Source organism: Galleria mellonella, unplaced genomic scaffold (assembly GCF_026898425.1).
Source record: "Galleria mellonella isolate WM207_F2 unplaced genomic scaffold, CSIRO_AGI_GalMel_v1 utg103, whole genome shotgun sequence".
Taxonomy (NCBI): Eukaryota; Metazoa; Arthropoda; class Insecta; order Lepidoptera; family Pyralidae; genus Galleria; species Galleria mellonella.
In genome coordinates, this window is record NW_026441966.1 from 4,871,528 (window position 1) to 4,891,522 (window position 19,995).

Genomic DNA, 19,995 nt, shown 5'->3' on the forward strand with positions numbered 1-19,995 from the left:
CCCTGTCGATTTCCACGTATCGCACGGAGTCCTCGCTTGGTCAGCAAATCACTTCTTTCTCGTCGAAAATCCCGGTGTCTGAGGAGATACTTTTGAGCCGCTGTTGCAGAGCTGAACGGCGGCGGCGGCAGGAACGCGTTGCCGCTATCTGGAATTTGATTTTCTTTTTTGATAAAAGTTACGATGAATCTATAGTAAATATCTATTGGTAACTAATTTCTTTAATGATACAATAATATATAAATACTTGAAGTACCGTTTTCTTAAGATTATAATTAGTTTTTTTTTTTTTTGTGAAACATGGCCTTTTCTACTTTAATAGCATAAAATAAAGTCACTATTCTATCCACCTCTGATAAAATAAGCGAAGCAACAATTTTCCGCTTATTTTTTCTGAACTACCTAGTGGATTTTAATATGGATATCAATGCCATTATTTTTTTTTTTTATGGAAGGTATGCACTTGTTCGTATCTAGTAATTCATGCCCACGTAAAGTTGGGGTGAATTGCTAATAAATTATATTACAATAATCTCAGTATGGGGGGAAAGGGATTATTAACAATGGAGTTTGACAGCCCCATTGCTAGCAGTATGCCTTATTAGGTCGACCTCCACGTGGTTCCCCCTGGAAACCATCGTGAACAATTCTTGTTGAATTCGTCATGATAACTGACCTACTTCATCCTCACCTATCATCCTTCACTGGTGCCCCGCCGGTGTATACCGATTTATTCCATTATCATCCATTAAAAAAAATTAGTATTATTCACAGTTTTTTTTATCCATCAAAATTAGTCTTTCACATTAAAATGTTGGCAATACTGACCACAGCAAAGGCCGCAAGAATGGTGAATGCCAACATTGCGGCAGCATAGTGCGCCGGCACCCGCAGTAGTGCGGAACACTGGGACAGCCGCTCGTCTTCTCCATGTGGACACTGGACCACACCATCACACCATAGTGCTGGTGCTATACAGGCGTCTAACGATGCGCAGCGGTACTCGCAATCGCCTGATAAAGCGAATACTCCACCACGTGCACTAGCATGTCTGTAAGCGGGAGATTTGTGTAAATTTAAAAGACAACGAAATTAGCGAATACTTTTTTCTGAATGGATACCTGTACTTGGGAGTAGTAAAAGTAGGAATTGTTGAAGCAGAAGAGGTTATTGACACGTAATAAAAAATTGGCAATGAATAATAAAAAAAATTTTTGGCAATAATTTTTACTTGTTTCAACGATACTTTATACAAGGAGAAGGCCTCGCTATGATCATGACAGTGTCCTGTGAGTTCATGTATTGAAAATAATTATATTTTCAGATAAGCTATATGTATGAACATCGAGTCGTATAAAAAACAGGTATATTACGTTACCTACAATTTTTCTGTCTTGTCACCATTAATTGTGCTTAGAAATAAAATTTCAAACTTAATAAGGGCACCTAGTAATCCTAATAATGGTTATTGATAAATAGTTGGAAAATATCCTTTTCTAATATTTTTTTTTTTGAACGTTTCACATGGCATAGAATGGAACACCCCTGCCTTTCCCGTGCATGTCATAAGAAGCGACTAAGGGAACTTAATAGTCGAGGGATGGTCAGCAGTGTTTCTCTTAAAATATCACCAAAGCCCAACTGCGGTTGCCAACTCGCCTGCCAAGCGTGGCAACTACTGGCAATAGCCCCCCTTATGGGGGAAGCCTATATTCGGCAGTGGACAATTAACAGCTGATACAATATAATAATTCCTTTTCTAATAGACAAAGATTCATATTGGATGGTTAATGGAATATAAATAGCTCGTTATCATGATTAACCTGTTCACCTATGCACATAGAGTTCATTTAGATTTTTGTAATATTGCTGATCTTGACTCATTATTTTAATTAGCAGTTACATACATACATATCTGTCACACTTGTCTCCCTAATGGGTAGGCAGAAACAAGAGAAAAATTTTCTCTCTCTCTTCAATCGTACATACTCGACAGAGTGATCGTGGGTTTTATGATTATAGTGGAAAGCCGATGAGGCCCTTCTTTGCAATTGAGGTCCTCGCAATGTGTCTCCGTCTACTGCTCACAACCAGTGAGAGCATTCCACAATAGACTGCCGTGTGGGCGCTTTGATGAGGTCATTCCATCGCGTTAGTGATCTATCTCAAGAACGTTTGCCTTGTACCGATCCTTGGACAATTAAACGTTCCATACAGTTTTCATATGGCCGAAGTACTTGAGAATGGAAACACAGTTCTCACTAAATAATAAGCAAAGGAATGTTTTCGATCTTTAATACAAATAAGTACCTAAGTACATTATTTATGTCAATACTGTTTTATTTTTATTAATGATAATCATGATTATCTAATATTATGACTAAAAATTTTGTTATAAGAAAATCTGTATTACGAAGGTTATCGTTTAACATTTTAATTGTTGAATAATTTTATTAATGATAATTCAGAAACTGAATATTCAAGATTCTGAGCGCAATGATTCAGCATGTAATATCTAATGGCGGATCGATTTAGATTCAGAATTTTAGTAGTGATTTTCCACATTATATTCCAACCAATTTGAATAAAATATCAGTTGTAGGCAAAATAGACTTTATATAATTGATATTCTTGTAATCACTATGTATATAAAATAACGAATAAAAATTTTTCGCTTCTGTTGCACTCTAATTTAGTCTTTTAGATCATTCGGTATTCAGTAGAGAGAGAAAGAGAGTATTAGTATATCATGTCAACTGTATTTTTTAAGTTTATATAACGTATGTATTATCTTTGACTATATTGAATCAATTTGTTATTTTTTTTAAGGTTTCGTACCAAAACAATGGTGCGACATGGTTCGTTCGTCTGTTGCAGTAATTACTAACGTTATCAATTTGAAATTTGAAATAGTTTTACATGTTATTGGCCCATACATATTACAGTGGAAATAATTGAATTATTATTTTTTTTTTTTGCTAGAGGGTCAGAATAGTGTATTTGTATTAAAAAAAAAAACTTAAATTATAATTTGCGTGTTTAATATTGACTGAATACAGAACTGTTTACTATTTCAATAAAAACTTTATCATCTATTAAAAGCAAATAAAGTATTCCATTATAGGTACTCAAAATTTTCAAAATTGATCTACTGGTGCAAGTAGTATATTAAATGAAAAGGCTTCATTTGTACATTTTAAAGCTGATTTCTATTTATTTTTATGCTGCGTAGTTTTTTAATTATGATCAAAAATATGGGGAAAAGCCGTCACCCCATTATCTTCGAAGTTAATAAAGCGAAAAATCTGAAATAATTATAGTTTCTAATTGGCACCGTTTTTGGAAAATTATCAAAAGAAAACAAAGTTATATGGTCCAGTATTTTACCACAATTATTATTTTTTTATTTATTCTTTATTTTTTTAATTATAGCCCATAATAAGAAATTACAAATTGTAGTATCAATAATAATAACTATTAGGTGTTTACTTAATGTGAGAAATACAATAAAGAACATTTTATCGAATAAATACACATTTATGTACGGAACTTTCGAGTGTGAGTTCAACTCTCGCATGACATCTTTTATTTTTTAAAATGTTTATTCCTGTTGTTAGTTTTTCTTTAATAAATTTTAAATTACACTCAACAGTCATTGTATCTTTAGAGTTAGATTTAACTGTTTGATATTTACAATGTTACTAGGGAAAGTCAGAGGCGTGTTACGAAACTGATTGCGTATATTAACGCAATGTACAGGATAACAGTAATATTGGATTTCAATATTTTCCAATGATTATTGTTTTGATGGTTCGTTCCGTTTAATTAAATGTTCATTGTCGTTGTCGTAGGAAATAGTGTTTGTAAATTATTTTCGTAACTATAAAAGAATTGTTGTGTTGTTTCACAAAACGAACTTTGAAAGAACCGTTGAAAATTTGAAATTTATTTATTTATTTATTTATTTACATTTTATTGCACCAAGTAAAAAGAGAAATAACAAATACAGTAAATATATAGATATAGATAAGATACCATATTTTAAAGTATTCGGTTATTTTAAGCAATTCTTGAGAAAGGGCGGTAGAAAAACTGAAAAAAAAATAGCGATAAATCAATTGCCAGATGTATTTTTATATATATTTTTTTTTTGAATAAAAAAATATTAATAATTTTTTTTTTCAAATTGATATGATTTCCTTCACTTTTACCCAAGTCTCGGTTTCACTAAACTAAATTTTCCAAAAATTACCAAATCATTATTTCTCCAAACTTATTTAATATTTTTCCATAAATTTCTCGAATTATTTAAATTTTACATATTTCGCAAACACAAAAAAATTCTCCAAAATTGTGAAAAAATATGCAATCTGGCAATACTGTGAGTGTGAGAGAGAAGAATATGATATAAGGATACGAGTATAATTAGAGTATTTAGAGTAATTTTTGCTCATAAAAAAGGACAAGGCGTTTCAATTACTACATCACCAGAATTATTTACTAGAGGATGACTCTACACAAAAGTCATTTACTTGGGTATGGTATACACGAATGGAACAGTATCCCATTCGTGTTTCTACTGTGAAGCAGTTGTGTTTGCATGACTGTGTTTTAGTCTCGGATGGTAATGGCAGTGAATTTATATGATACAGAGGCATAACACCTTAGTCCTCCGGAATAGCAACGGTATCATGGTCGAAACAGTATACTCTATTAAGTACATGGTACTGTTCATGTCTATACGTGACGGCTACCATTTTCCATCAGGAGGGCCGTCAGCTTAGTAGCCATTCTAAGTTAAATAAAAAAAATTGAAATGATGTAAATAATGCGAATAACACTAAAAGCATCAAACTTAACAAAGTTATATTCAAACTTTGTACCTAGCATGTATGCTTCATATATACAGCTTATATAACAGTAGTAGTAAGTAAACAATTGTAATGTTTTTGCTTATAAAACTCCTATTTTCAATTATATTCCAGGCCCTCTAGACAATTGATAAGCGAATTCGTCGATGGAATCGACATCGCTAGTGAGTCCATGATACAGAATTAGATAGCAACGCCGGATGACTCATTCCAACTCACGGACTTGCTAGCGATGTCGATTCCATCGACGAATTCGTTTGCCACTTGTCCAGAAGCTCTGGTATTTCAATGATTAGAATTCTACTAGAATTAGAATTTAAGAAGATGTAAAAAGGATTGATTTAAAGAAAATTCTAAAAATAATCTTATGCCATACAAGAATGTAGATTCTTAAAAACTTACCTTCTAGAAAGCTCCAGCCATGTGACATAATAGGAGCCAGTGTTTATGGCAATGAGCTCGACAGACAAAGACCTCGGCCAGTCCAGATCGAAGCGGTCTGGTGAAGGCGCAGGCGCGAGTACATGCCGAGCTAACGGGTCTACTTCCTTGGACCATCCATCTGAGAATATTTCTACTAATTCTTCATTCTGTAAATAATATAATTTAACATAAGCAAAAATTATGTTTTTCTTCTTAATTTTGCTAAAAGAGATAAATGAGTACGACTGTAGTATCGTATATCATCTGACGATCAGTATGTTTTTTTAATACTAACTTGGTAAGTATTAAAAAAAAACAATCGTTTTGAAGGGTGGGATATAGCAATGAAATTATTAGGTACAGAGGCATAACGCCTTAGTCCTCAAGAATGGAAATGCATGAAGGGTATCATGGGCGTAGTAAAAAAATTCTTTGATCAACAAGGATTTAAATTTTTCAAGGAAACAAATTTTTAAATGTTGATTTTAACAATACTATAGATGTAACAGAAAATACCCTAGTACCCTTGCTACGTCTCATGTGTTGTAATTTCTTAGGTGTTACGATATTACTATTAAATATTAGGTATTACGAGGTTAGCGATTAATACATCAGTTAAGACCTTTCAAACCTCACAATAAAAGAGCATGCATTCTTGTTTCAATGGAATTCATCAAGCAAAATCATACAAATCTTACGTCACTTAATACAAAATAACTACCAACTTACGATGAAATAAAGATGCAAACCTGTTCATCAGGCGGATCAGGGCATATAAATATTGGCCACAATCCTCCAGCGTACACTGCGATACGATTCGGTGTTCTACACAAATGTCGCAAATCAGGTGCTACAGTTATATTGTTGAGAAGGAGTAAAGTTGTCGAGTTCAGGTTCTTTGATTATACTGCCACGAATTTGGAGGTAAAGATATCTCCCAGGGGAAGGATCGATGAGCCAAGGCCGATGATCACAGCGATCCTAGAATTTAATATATACAAATTTACAATAAATACGAAAAAAAAATACAGTAGAAAAAGTTGAAGTAAACATTATGAAAGCGAAATTCTGCGTAATATGCGTAATAGGATGTAACCTACTTAAACAAAAGTTTATATAACGTAGAATTTCTATAATCGAATTTTAACACACAAGACAAATTTTATAAGAGATCAACCTTTATCAACTTATTCTTTTATTAATTTATCTTATTAATTTTTATACTTAATTCAATAATAATAAAGATATTAATTTTTTTTATCTGTATTAAACAATGCAAATTTAATCGTTAACTGTCCACTGCTGGACATAAACCTTCCCCATAAAAGGAGTTTAGCCAGTAGTTGCCACGCTTGACAGGCGGGTTGGCAAATGCAGTTAAGTCTTTGAGTATGTTTTAAGAGGGACGCTGCTGCCCATCCCTTGCCCTTCCTTACTCGCCTCTTCGCCCACGGGAAAGGAAAGGATGGCCCATTCTATGCCGGGGCACACACGGTGAAATTTTTTAACTACGGATTTATTTTCTCTGGCCTACTTGTAGTCCAATACTTAATTCTTTATTCGTCTTCTTTACAATCTTATTTTTATAACACAAATAAACTATTAATGCACATTTTGATAATCATTTTCTTATCGTAAAATGTTAATTAATTTTACAAAGAACTATTTTAAATTAATACATGTGCTTTAATATAGGTTTCATAAAATATACACGATTTATCTACTACTGTATATAATAGAACAGTCTAGTAATGTCCCATAAAGAGTGGCGCAGGGACACCTTACTCAACTGTTATGACTACATGTGTCAATAGACGTTGATTATAATTATTAATAGTCCACATTTATTATAATTATATTATCAATATTGTCCCTTTCCTTTGACTAAAGTAGTTACATATACAATATAGATTTAGGGAATCTACTTTCATACCTTCCAAAACTACATTTTTAGTAAGTATTGAATTCTTATATGCGTAAACATATGTACATTATAGTGAAATTATTCTATAATTTAACAATTAATTTTAACAAACAAATAGATATCATACCGATTCGGCCATAGATTGCGTGGACGCTAGTCTCAAATCTCCACTAGCTCCAAATACTCTATGCGTGCTCTCACATTGAACGTCGACTCTAACGAACTCAACTGATGCTTCAAAACCAAAAGAGCGGAAGTCATCTACTGACGACATATTGACGACATCGAATTTCAGTTCTGCTACCGTTGATGAAGATGTGAATTCATAATCGCCAGTATCACTGAAATCATGCACAAAAATTATATAACAATAGCTAATGTTTACTAATCAATCAATTAACTAGCAAACAATTATGTGTATATTATGCATAATAAACGTTAGAAATTAATACATATTTACGTAATTACAAAATGTTCGATCTTCTCAATAGAATTTTTGTTTTTAATACAAGTACAAATAGTCTATTCAATGTCTCGTCAACTCATAAGAAATCTAACATTGTCATTGTCGTCGAGAACATTTTTTAAATATTACATAAAATTGTAATTAACACCATATTGTTATATTTACAATACAGTATACTGCTAGTACCTGCACAAACAGTCTCTCGGTATCCTTGGGCCTGCATTATTCCAAGGTCTATCGAAGACCCTGACAGCTGCAGTAGGATCCCCCGCGCACCTGTACCAAGCTGAATGCGCTGAATGTACAGAACGACACAATCGGCCACCGCTTCGCACTCCCCATACTCGAAGCCGGACCACTTCTCCGGGATTTGCCTCAAACCGGTATGTACAACTGGAATTTGAAATAATCACAGGTTAAAGATAGTAAGCTTATGGGCTTTTAGATTAGTTTAGATTGGCTGAGTTAATTTGCTTAAAATGGCTACTTTGATAAATAAACCAACACAGCATTTTGTTATTTTTATCTTTATGGCTAAATTGCTATATGAGGATTATTTATCGTTATTAAGAATAACTGTCAATTAAATTACCTAATGTTCCTTGATCCTCCTCGTCCGTATAAAAATACATCCCTTGGAGAAGAGAAAGTCACAGGAGGATCAGGTGGAGCTTCTGGAAAAGAGCGTGATGTAAACCGTCTTGAACAAGCACCACGTCCCCATTGTTCACCATCTTGATGTAAATCAACAAACTCGTAAAGTGCTTTGAAGAATATAGGCCTGAAATGTAAAGACACAAAATTAAAATATTTAAAAGAATACATAATTAATAATTATATTTGTGCAAGAATATAATTGCATATAGACAATAATAAACTTAATTATAAATAGGCAGTTTGGACAGTTAATAATTGCTCTTGTAATATTTTACAAATTTCGGTCTACGCCAATAGCGGACACGGGATTATAAATTTTTCTACTTTTAGTAAAATGAAACCATTTTATAAATAAATATCTTACTTTAAAGCTGTTCCTTGTGTCAGTTTGAGTTCAAGTGTCAATGAATCTCCTTTTGATAAAAAACTTTCAGTACGCGCGCAAGCCCTGGATTTTCTCAACAAAGCATGTTCACATGTACGCGGGGCGCGCTCTCGACAAAACCTCGCTACAAGCGTCGCATTTGTTGGTGGACGACCGACAATTACTGATTGAGGTGAAGTAGCTCTTGACATCTGCACTGATCTCTCTTTGTCGCTGTAACATAATAATCGCACAATATTCTAACAATTCTCATAAACAAACATGTATATTGTGGCTAAGTGTGAGCATAATAAAATTCGAACTAACAAAACTCCAACTTCGGTAATTAGTGAACATTCCTATTGTAACATTTTACAAATAACTTTTGTGTTATGGTTCAGTTAATGTTTACACAATTTGCAATACACTATTGTTATATGTTCAGGTTAAAAGAAGAGTACTTTTTAGAAGGAGGCTTTATACAAAAATCGTTTGCTTGGATACCTGTGTCCCATTCGTGTTTCAACCGTGAATCAGTTCTGTTTGCATGGCTGTTTTCGGTTTGAGAAGTGGGATATGGCAGTGAATTTACAGGGTACAGAGGCATAACACCTTATTTCTCAGGAATGGTAATGCATGGGAGATATTATGAGTAAAACAGAATATTCTGTTATATCCATGGTACTGCTCATGTCTATAGACGACGGTTATCACTATCTATCAGGTGGGCCATCAGCTTGTAAAAGTTGTATAAAAAAAAAGAATAATAATTATGCAAAATATGTAAAAATGATTTAATGTTACTGTTAAAAGTTGATATGAAATCTATAATCCAAGTACCTGTATTTTTGACTAGCGATTGGGCCTCTCGTCACATGAATAGATAGAATTTTCAAGAGTCTACGTTACTCGTTGATGATGAAGATTTATTTCTATAGATGAAATAATTTTTATAATTGGTCGAGTAGTTTTTGAGTTTTTCCAATACAAAGAAACAATCGAATCCTTTTTATATTATAATATTATATATTACTATTGACTTGCAGTTGTCTCAAGTAATTTAAAATAATATTTCAGTTACACAGAGCATAAAATATCAACTGAGGTAATAAAAAAACTTTTAACTTTTAACATCTTTTTATTAGTAAGAATAAGGATAAGCATAATACCAAATTCGTTTGATAGATAGTGAAGTAGCAAAAATATGCAAAAGATATCAAAGTTAGCGTTTGAACTTACCAAAATATATCACTGCACCCGGGCGATATTCTCATTGGACCATCCCATATATTCAAATGGCTTCCGCAGTACTCATCCTCTGGCAAGTTCGGATTGAGAGCATTTGTTACATAAAATTTCAATACAGAAAACCATACTTTGAATCTGGGAGCTGAAAATGACGTTCTTCTATAAATTATATTTCTTCCAGATGGGCCTGAAGTATCGATTCCTTGCATGTGATATAAGCAAGTTGTGTTTGGAGGCAATGAATGTTGCGGGTGTTCCAATACACCCCTTCCAGTTCCCCTAATCCAAAATTCACAAGCTCTTTTATTTTTTGCATATGTGGGCGATTGTTGATCCACAAACCTGACCTGGAAATAGTTGAATACGAGTTAAACGCAATAAAATCCCGTATGATCGTTTCATAATATCAGAGGGTGATAAAGTAACAAATATTATTCCTATATACATTATTGTAAAAATACGAGTCCATTGCTTTGATAGTATAAAATCAATACGAATTTCTAACATAGTAACAGAACAAAAAACAAGGGTTTGCCCTTAATTCGCAACTTAAAACAATGCAATTGCTTGCCATAGCTTGCTGGCTCTATTATTGTGACCGAACTGTGCAGGCCTACGGTACTAATTATACTTTGGCACACACCCAGACGAGGCCTCCAGGGCGTTACTTGATTTATTATTGTTCACTGAGAGCGAAACACTTTAAATAACACTCCATAATGATATATTACTCCATTAACCCAATTTTGGCCGTATGCGTAGATGGATTAGAATTTAGAAAAGTTAATAGTTTCCTTTCTTTAAAGAAAAGCTTATGCCAAAGTGAATGTAATGGAATTTTAAATTAAATAAATACATAAATAATAAATCTAGACTCAGAAGAAGAAGATATTAATGATAGACGAGTACATTTTACCGACTGTTATGGAATTTTCTTCAACAAATCAAGTATCGTTTCTGAAACTCAATACTGTACTAGCAAGTAAAGTTTAACTTGTCTGAGTGTGTAATAATTTTAATTATTTTAAATGTGAAACAATGTTCTCATTGCAGAATTTTGACGATAAGAAGATAAATGAATTTGGAAAGATAAGTAATAATATAATAATAAATATAATAAAAATAATTAAATCTAGGATATATAGTTTCCGTAGATATTTCATCAAACAATACATAATTTCATAGAAGTTTACCTCAACTTCTAACTGAAAACCGTGCAGCGACTGCGAAGTTGCTGGTTGCAAGAACGTTCCAAATGGCGAAGTTGTGAATTCCACTAACAACTCGGGACCACTTGATATTGCTTCTGGTACAGATACCCCTCCACCACAGAACCTTAAAATCACCGGATCCCTGGTCGTATAGCCATCATACACAGTTACGTAATCTTGTACTTCATCACATTGCTGCCAAAATTTCAGTTCCCTTCCATTATTTCCTCTATCTTGTTGTGCTGCATACAAAGCCTTCTGACTTCTAATAGAGACTAGTTGCCCATTTGGCTGTTTTACGACGATTAAGGCATGCTTTCCCTGAGGTACTTCATGTTGTCTTACTGCATAATAACAAGTTAAGTTTCTAGGATAAACGCCTGGAAAATTGGGCGACTGTAACCTACAGTTTTTACGATCACAGTCACTGAATATACGCGAGCAATAAGTCCCTGAGATCAGATCCCCGAGGTAATGCTCCGGGGTTTTTGTCGCTTTTCCGATATTCGTATCTTCACCACGTGATATGTTTACGGGATAAGGCAGTGGTCTTAGTTTAAAGAAGGGTCGTTCTGAAAATACAAATTCACAAACGTTAAAATCGTTAAAACTATTAAATAATTAAATACCAGAAAATCCATTTTGCTTCATTCCCTTATCCACGAGATAAAATAATAAATAATTCAGAGTGATTTTCAGCATCTATAAATCAGTATGTAATCTGGGGCACAGGCTAGAACTGAGACAAATCCCAATGGTAACAAATGTGAAATGTTTATGGTCCTTTATTACGTTTCACTGCTTTAGTATAAAATCATACTTACTAGATAGCTACGAGAGTAGCAAATAAAATAAATATTCTTTTTCGTAAAATAATATCATGAAACCTACACATATGCTTCAACGCATTCATTGATTGATTTGTGCATGATTTTGATACTCATTTACATATCTAACGTAACTAAATATCTACAAGTGAAATGCTATCCCATCCGGAATAAATAAGCGACATTGGCAATATCAAAATAGGAAATACCCAATAAAAACACATTCGTCACGTCTTATTTGATTTACTTACCCGAAGGCGGTGTCCCCCCATACCGCACTGTTGCATACTCTTTTCGCAAAACCTTATACGCCATACGGAAATTGAAATTGTAATTATTCTGCTCTTTAGATAGATGTAGGAGTCTTATAATTAGGGTTATGGATTTAGTTTCGCTGTAGTATATTGATGGACCCCATGATGTACCGCACCAAGAGCCCCCAACTTGGGGTCGACTGGTTTCTTGGATCTGCATGTAGCCATCTGGGCAACCATCTTCGGTGAATGATATAAAGCGGCCAAGCGTGAAGCTATCAAATAGTACCTGTCGACAATGATTATAATTAATTCTTTGAACGACATGAATACGCCAGTAGATATTCAAAGTTATTATTAGCTAGGCAAAGTTACACGGAGGTATTAATTTGCTCGTGTTGATGTCAGATATATACAAGTTCCTAAGAGTATGTAGTCATAGATAATGTCTTTATATAATATTAATAAATTTACATGTAGGTATTATAAAGTTTTAAATGATGCTGATTTTATCTTGCTTTAAAACAAATTAGGTATATTTTTGCAAAAACGAAATTATTAAGACATGATACAATTAATTAGGGACCAACATATGAACAAAATTTATGAATTGCAAAAACAATTATTAAATCTGATCAGAATTGACACATGCATCACATAATACACACTAAAAAAATTGTACCTACAATAGGAGAATGGTAAATTTCTAATGTTGAAAGTTACTTAAAAATAGTATATAGGACAACGTCGGTCGGCAATGCGTACGTGACACCTCTAGTGTTGTAGGCGTCCATGGGCTACAGTAACCGTTTACCATCAGATGGGTATGTATGCTTGTCTGCCACCTTTGTAATATAAAAAAAAAATGATCACCTACTAATTGCCTATTACTAATCTATATTGTGACATTATCACGCTCACCAAGCAGCATAATATAAAAGGGTATTATTGTAAATTTTCCTTCTCTTACTATTATGGTATTTATATTTTCTACCCCTAATTTCTTTTAACAATATTCTGAGAATAAAAAAGAGTGGTAACACATTGTATTCAAACTCTGTCATTACCTTGATTAGATTTAGTTTAATGAAAGTGCCAAGTAACAACTAAAAGCTTATGTTAATAATAATCGACACCCATTGCTCAACAATTTCGTATATTTTAATGTATTATTAGAATATCATAGCAGATGTCAACCCTCTCTTGGCGCTCGAGTAAATTCGAGCAACTCTAAGCGCTTACGTAATGGATCAATTAAATTTGCAGACCACTTTCAATGGGGCAATTATAATAAAAGAGCAAGTCGTGAAATTTAATGACGCACCTACCATGCGAAATAGGCTGCCAGTTATATATATGTATGTATGTTATGGTAAGAAATTGTGTACCATTTTCATATGGTTCAGTTTATTGGGTTACATTTATATTATTATGGTATACTACTATGACTTCGTCTGCATAAAACTGACTTTTATATCCTCTACTTGAGAAATGACATATTACACACTTTATACACACTTTCATCCCCTATTATACTTATTTTAAGTTTTATTTTGTGTTCATTTCACGACAAAAGAGGAAAATTAATAACATAATTTTTAATAAATATTTTTAATAGAATTCATTCAATTTCGGCTATTATTCGAATTTGATGCCATTCAAGTTTGAAGTTCTTTATCTCCAGTTTTCATGAAAACGGAATATAACGTATAAATAAATTATTGTTAGTAAAAGATGCTACGCTATAAAGTAACTTTAGCTGTATTAAGATTCCCAAATTTTGAAATCCCAAAATAGAAGTAAGTGTATCAAATAATATGTTGCTAGCTATAGAAATTTAGTCTGTATAAATTACAGTCTGGCGATTGCTAACAATATACTCTTTGTCAAGCTAACTTCTATATGAAAACCACCGTGGTTTATTCCTAGTGAATTTTTTACGATGAGTTACCTAACCTAATTTCATCGTCTCTTATCCCTCATTGGTACGCCGCCAGCGTAAACCATCTGTAAATTGCAGAGACGGGATTACTATTCCATTTTTATCCATTTCAAAATCCGCTGTGATTTAGACCGTCTATATATAACTTATTCGTATATAATTCTATAGATAGGTTATATCAAAATAGGTGAATCAGAGCGGTTGCGAATATTCATAAATATAAGAAAATAAATTAAATAGATATTATTAATAAATTGAAAAATCGATTATAAATTAACAGAAAAATAATATTATGTTGCAAACTTTTTAATGAACTAGAATAATAATAATAATATAACATAATGCTATAATAATAATAAAAATAATATATATACAAAATCCTACATAATATTAATGTGGTAATTTAGAGACTTACATCATGCTTAATTATACCTGATATTAAAAATGTACATAGAATACTTAGACACTTTAATTTTAAATTATTAATAATAATAAGTAATAATAATTTTGTTGCGACCTCCAGTGTATTAATGCTACTTGTATTTGAGAATCACAGTCGAAAATAATTTTGCAGTAACAATATGATTGTAATTTGGATGAAATTCTTGCAATACGATACCAACAGAGGTAGAGATGGACTTTTTTTTAATACATTTCTTTTAAAAATAAAAAGAAATAAATCATTGCAAGCGAGTCACATCACATTCGCTTCGTTCATTCAGAAAATTCGATTTCATAGCAGCAAGCCTTCGCAGCTCTTTGATGAAATTTAAATGTGACGAGCGACACGTTGCGTTGTGGCGTTTCAATTTGTGTACCGGAAATAAACTTCTCGAAGTGAGATCTGTCTAGACGGTACTATCAAATAATAGAAACTCAAACGTATCAATCTTAATGTTTTTATTATTGAATTAAAGGATAAAATCCCCTTAAAAGACCACCTTCACTTATTATGTCCTGTTAATATCGAATGTTTGTAATTTTTGACGTCAGTCACACTTAAAAGGCTTGATAGGTTTGTACAAAATTTCATATAAGATATATATTTTAGCCTATTTCATGTAAGCCAAGAGATGTATCTGGGTAAATATTTGGAGGATTGTTAGTACCTAAAGGGGATATAATAACCCCATTGCTAGCAATATACGCTATCAGGTTTACCTTTACGCGGTTCCCCTAGAAAAAATTCAAACATTTTTTTTTTATTTTAATTTTAATATAAATACATTTTTATAAAGTATCTATTCTCACATACATTTGTGTTGTATCATTATAATATAGGAAGGTGCGATAAAGGAAATAAAAAATACAATAACCTTTCTTCCTTTCACGCACTTATTCTCCCAACAAATTCCGAATTCTAAACCCGACAGAAAACTTTATTTTCTTTTATGTTTCCACAAAAAAAAAGTCGAACATTTATGGCGGATGTTAAACAATTGTTTGCGTGAAAATTTGTTTCCATGCCCTTGCATCCTGGGGTTAATTTGTATAAATATCTCATGCTCTTTTTGATAGCAAGTGAAATCTAAAAATTTCTTAAATACACAAATAAAACGACCAGCTTTATAAATCTGTAATTTTTTTTTTTAATTCAGCAATCATTATTTTATCTCAAAAAAAAAAAAAAACTTGCGATAGACGGATGTTCAATACGTACTTAGATGTCTTTTTACAAAAGCGTGTCTGATATGTCTTTATGTGTAAACCAATGAAAGTGTATATTAATATATGTAAAAACAAAAGAAATTGAAAGTAGTAAGTTTTATTTAAAATAATTTAATAGATTTGGGACATAAAATAATAAATAAATAATATTATACCAATTAAACAATGTTCAACCACTTAGGCAGTTTTGTTAAACATTTAACCTTACACAGGCTTTATTTTAAATTACTTTTTGTGGTAAGACCGTTAATGTTTTAAAATTATCGTTTTATAATAAAAAAAAAAGATAAAACAACTTATGCCAATGCAGATATTATAGGGATGAAAATATACGGAATAGCTCCTGAGTAGATACCAGATTTATTTTGTTCCTTTGAGAATTTCCAAAATCCCTTTCCTCGTTAATACGTATATAGATCACATCAACAAACCTTTGGGAAAATTTCGAGTTATAAACTAGTTGATTACGCTTTTGATATATAGCTATATTACATATACGATTTCACAGTTAGTTGTAACCCTTAACCTTTTAAAACTTTATATATAAATAGATATGTCAATATTTGTCATGTTTCGGACCAATTTCAGTAAAAACTAAAACTAATTAAGAGAGAGAGAGGTGTGTATATAACAGATAGACTTACCACAGAAATATTTTAAAATTGATGCTCTAAGTATGTAGTTTATGTCACTATAGATAGATAGATTATCTATATTTAATATTTGCGTCTGTGTATTAAATGTTTATACTTCTATATCACAATTAAGAGTTAGTTGCAAGTTTTGATCAATGTTTGTTATAAACAAAGATTTAAAGCAAACAAAGAACTAATGGTTTTTTGTTTGACCTCTCCATAGGAACGGCGTATTAGATAGATCAAATAAAAAATCTTATGAGAACTATCTAGCTGAATAATATCGGTTGACTTTGAAATTCTAGAAATATGTCTATGTATCAGGTACTTAGAAATTAATTTTCTAAGTACCTGATATACATACACACACAGTTATCTCAGATCCGATATTTATAATTATCGTCATTAACTGTTTACTGCTGAACATAAGCTTCTCCTTTGGGGGGTATTGCCGGTAGTTGCCACGCTTAGCAACTGCAATTATTGATATTTCAAGAGGGATGCTGCTGCCCGTCCCTCTCCCTCCCTAAGTCACCTTTTTCGACACCCACGGGAAAGGAAGAGGTGACCTATTCTATGCCGGAACAACACGGCCACATTATTTACGATAAAAATTATTAATCACTAACCACTGCCCGCAGCTTTGCTCGTGTGTCAGTATAAACTATGTGTTAGGATATATATTAATCTATCTATGTAACAAAATTAATTATAATTTGTTCAGCCATTTAAGCGTAGTTGCGTAACAAATATGCAAAAATCCAAACATCTTAACATTTTTCTCATTCATATCCTTACTAATATTATAAATCGGAAAGTGAGTTTGTTTGTTTGTTTGTTACCTTATAATGCTTTAACTGTAATTTTTATACATGTACCTACTACACGGGGTAGAGATGGATATAGGCAACTTTTTATCCTGGTCAGTAAACATATCCCGGTGAAGTCGCAGTTAAAAGCTAGTTTATAATATTAATGAGACAAATATTTGCTTAATGTAGAACTACAAATCAAAATAACTAATAAAAGAATCAGCAGCCGCTACAAAAAATAAGGATGTCACATGTCCATACAAAACTGTCCAAATCCCTTCAGAGAGATAGTAATTCAAATTATAAAGAACGCTTTCCAAATATTTAGTATGTTTGTAGCGAGTACGAGTAAATGCAAGTGCTCTCCTAAATTGTGAGCTGTTTGCAAAGTAACCGCGTTTGTTGGATTCAAAGCACTTGTGCGTGTTTATTTATTTGCGCAGCATTTTGTATTTAACACAGACTCTACAGCTTTTGTTTGTCGATATTATTTTTTAAACTGGTTTAAAAAAAATCTCTGAAATATGTGGGTCGATTTACAATGATATTTTAGACAAAAGAGCTTACTTCATTTGTTCTTATACTCATTACATTTATTAGAAGTGTAGTATATATCGTAAATATATAATATATCATACTGTTATATATTTATATTAGTAATAGGTGGGTACTTGTGTATGTTGTAAATGTCTTTAACCTTATAAAATACACAATTACCCACCTATTACTAATATAAATACATAACACATACTATACAGTAGTACATGTAAATAAAGTAAAGTAAATCTCAGTGATTTAAAAATACGTATTTCGCTGACTACCAAACTATTCAAACTAATAATTAAGATTGTGTTACATAAAAAGAATCGACTTCAATTCTGGAGAAACGAGTTATTTCGATTTAAAAACTCCTGAACCGAGTTTGATAGTTTGATAATATTCATATGGGGCCAATCTATATATCTTATTAGATAAAAAAAAGTATTTTCTAAATCGGTTTACAACTGACGAAATAAATTCAATATTTGTTTACATTAGGAAGAAATTTATTAAAGCATATTTTCTGTACTATTACTAGTTTTCAGTACTATGTATTATGGCTGGTGCTGGATATTGCCACAAGTCGGGGCGCCGGCTGTTCGTGTTTGCGTATTTCACTGCAGAGAGCGTAGAGTCATGAAATCTCCGAGCGAGGATTTGTGGGGACTACTGCCCGTGTTCCGTTCATAACAATATTTCTTTCCTAACATGGTATACTGTATATTTTTAAAAAGACATTTAACAAAATTTATTCTTTTGTATAAAAATGTATAGACCACATTTGGTGAACACAGCGTCTTATATATTTGTATAGATTTTATTTCACATATATTTAAAATTAAATCATCTTTATTCAAGAAGACTTGTTTACAAGAACTTTTTAATAGTTATTTTTTATGAATGCAGGGTTCGAAAAGTTGTTATCTACTGAGCAGAACCGGAAAAAACTCAATCAACACTTATTCTTTTAAATCTATGTTAATATTATTTGTATGATTCGAGTTATATGTATATACTTATTTATTATGTGATTAGTTTACGTATAATTTAAATTTATAATAATGTATGTCACATATATGTCACAAAGAAGAATTACAACTTTTAATTTGTATTTTACGGCAAAAAGTACCTATTTTATCTAGTTTATTCTTTACTAGCGGCCCGTCCTGGCTTCGCATGGGTGGACATTTTTACATTTTAAAAAGTGGCCATTAAGGCTGCACATGCGACGGAAGCTTAAAAATGGAGTAACTTCTCCCGTTTTCCCAACATTTCCCTTCACTGCTCTGCTCCTATTGAGCGTAGCGTGATGAGAAGTATACTATAACCTGCCCAGGAGTATGAAGAATAATTGTACCAAGTTTCGTTAAAATTCGTCGAGTAGTTTTTGTTTCTATAACGAACATACAGACGGACAGACAATAATTTTACTGATTGCATTTTTGGCATCAGTATCAATCACTAATCACCCCCTGATAGTTATTTTGGAAATATATTTCATGTACAGAATTGACCTCTCTACAGATTTATTATAAGTATAGAAGATTGTAAATGAAAACGTACTCTATTTGAATAATATTTAAACATATTATTATTTTCAAGAAATGATATAAATAAATAATAAAATTAGTAATTTAGGATTGGTTGTGTATACAGATGAACATAGAACAAAAATCAAAACATCTTCGAATCCTATAATATACGAATACTTAATTTTAGTCGTATTAGGTATCTATAAAAAAAAAATAGAATACAAGAATAAGTTGAAACCTTGATAATTTACTTACATACCTATATTGAAAACAAACATTATTTTATTACAAACAAAGATCCTTGCCGCCATGTTGATTGTTTGTGGAGACTGGAGCCAGACACCCGCTGTTAATGTCTACTTTTAGGTTAAATTTCGTTTCAGTACCATTATAAAAAGAAATATGTCCTTTGAAAAATAGCATTAAGAAAGTATGCATCTAGGAATGTAGGTAAATTGTATATACCAACGCTTAAGTAACAAAATAGGGCTCGTTTGATTGTAAATGGTTGCCGTAGTCCATATATTGGGTTACGATAACTTAAAGCTGTAATCTATTCATTCCATTCCAGATATAGGACGTCGAATCATGTGTCTACCTCAACCAATACTATTTACCTAA

At 32.2% G+C, this 19,995-nt stretch overlaps 1 protein-coding gene across 1 annotated transcript in view; it reads right to left on the bottom strand.

Moving 5' to 3' along the window:
- Window positions 1-13: 13 nt before the first annotated feature.
- LOC113517422 (uncharacterized) overlaps window positions 14-19,995 on the bottom strand; it is a 113,812-nt gene continuing 93,830 nt past the window's right edge. Inside the window, 12 exon segments of the mRNA XM_031912369.2 lie at window positions 14-148; window positions 829-1,051; window positions 5,274-5,461; window positions 6,044-6,166; window positions 6,168-6,275; window positions 7,346-7,559; window positions 7,871-8,077; window positions 8,277-8,465; window positions 8,706-8,939; window positions 9,945-10,300; window positions 11,147-11,736; window positions 12,243-12,534. Coding sequence (XP_031768229.2) covers window positions 41-148; window positions 829-1,051; window positions 5,274-5,461; window positions 6,044-6,166; window positions 6,168-6,275; window positions 7,346-7,559; window positions 7,871-8,077; window positions 8,277-8,465; window positions 8,706-8,939; window positions 9,945-10,300; window positions 11,147-11,736; window positions 12,243-12,534 — 2,832 coding nt within the window. The 3' untranslated portion in view covers window positions 14-40.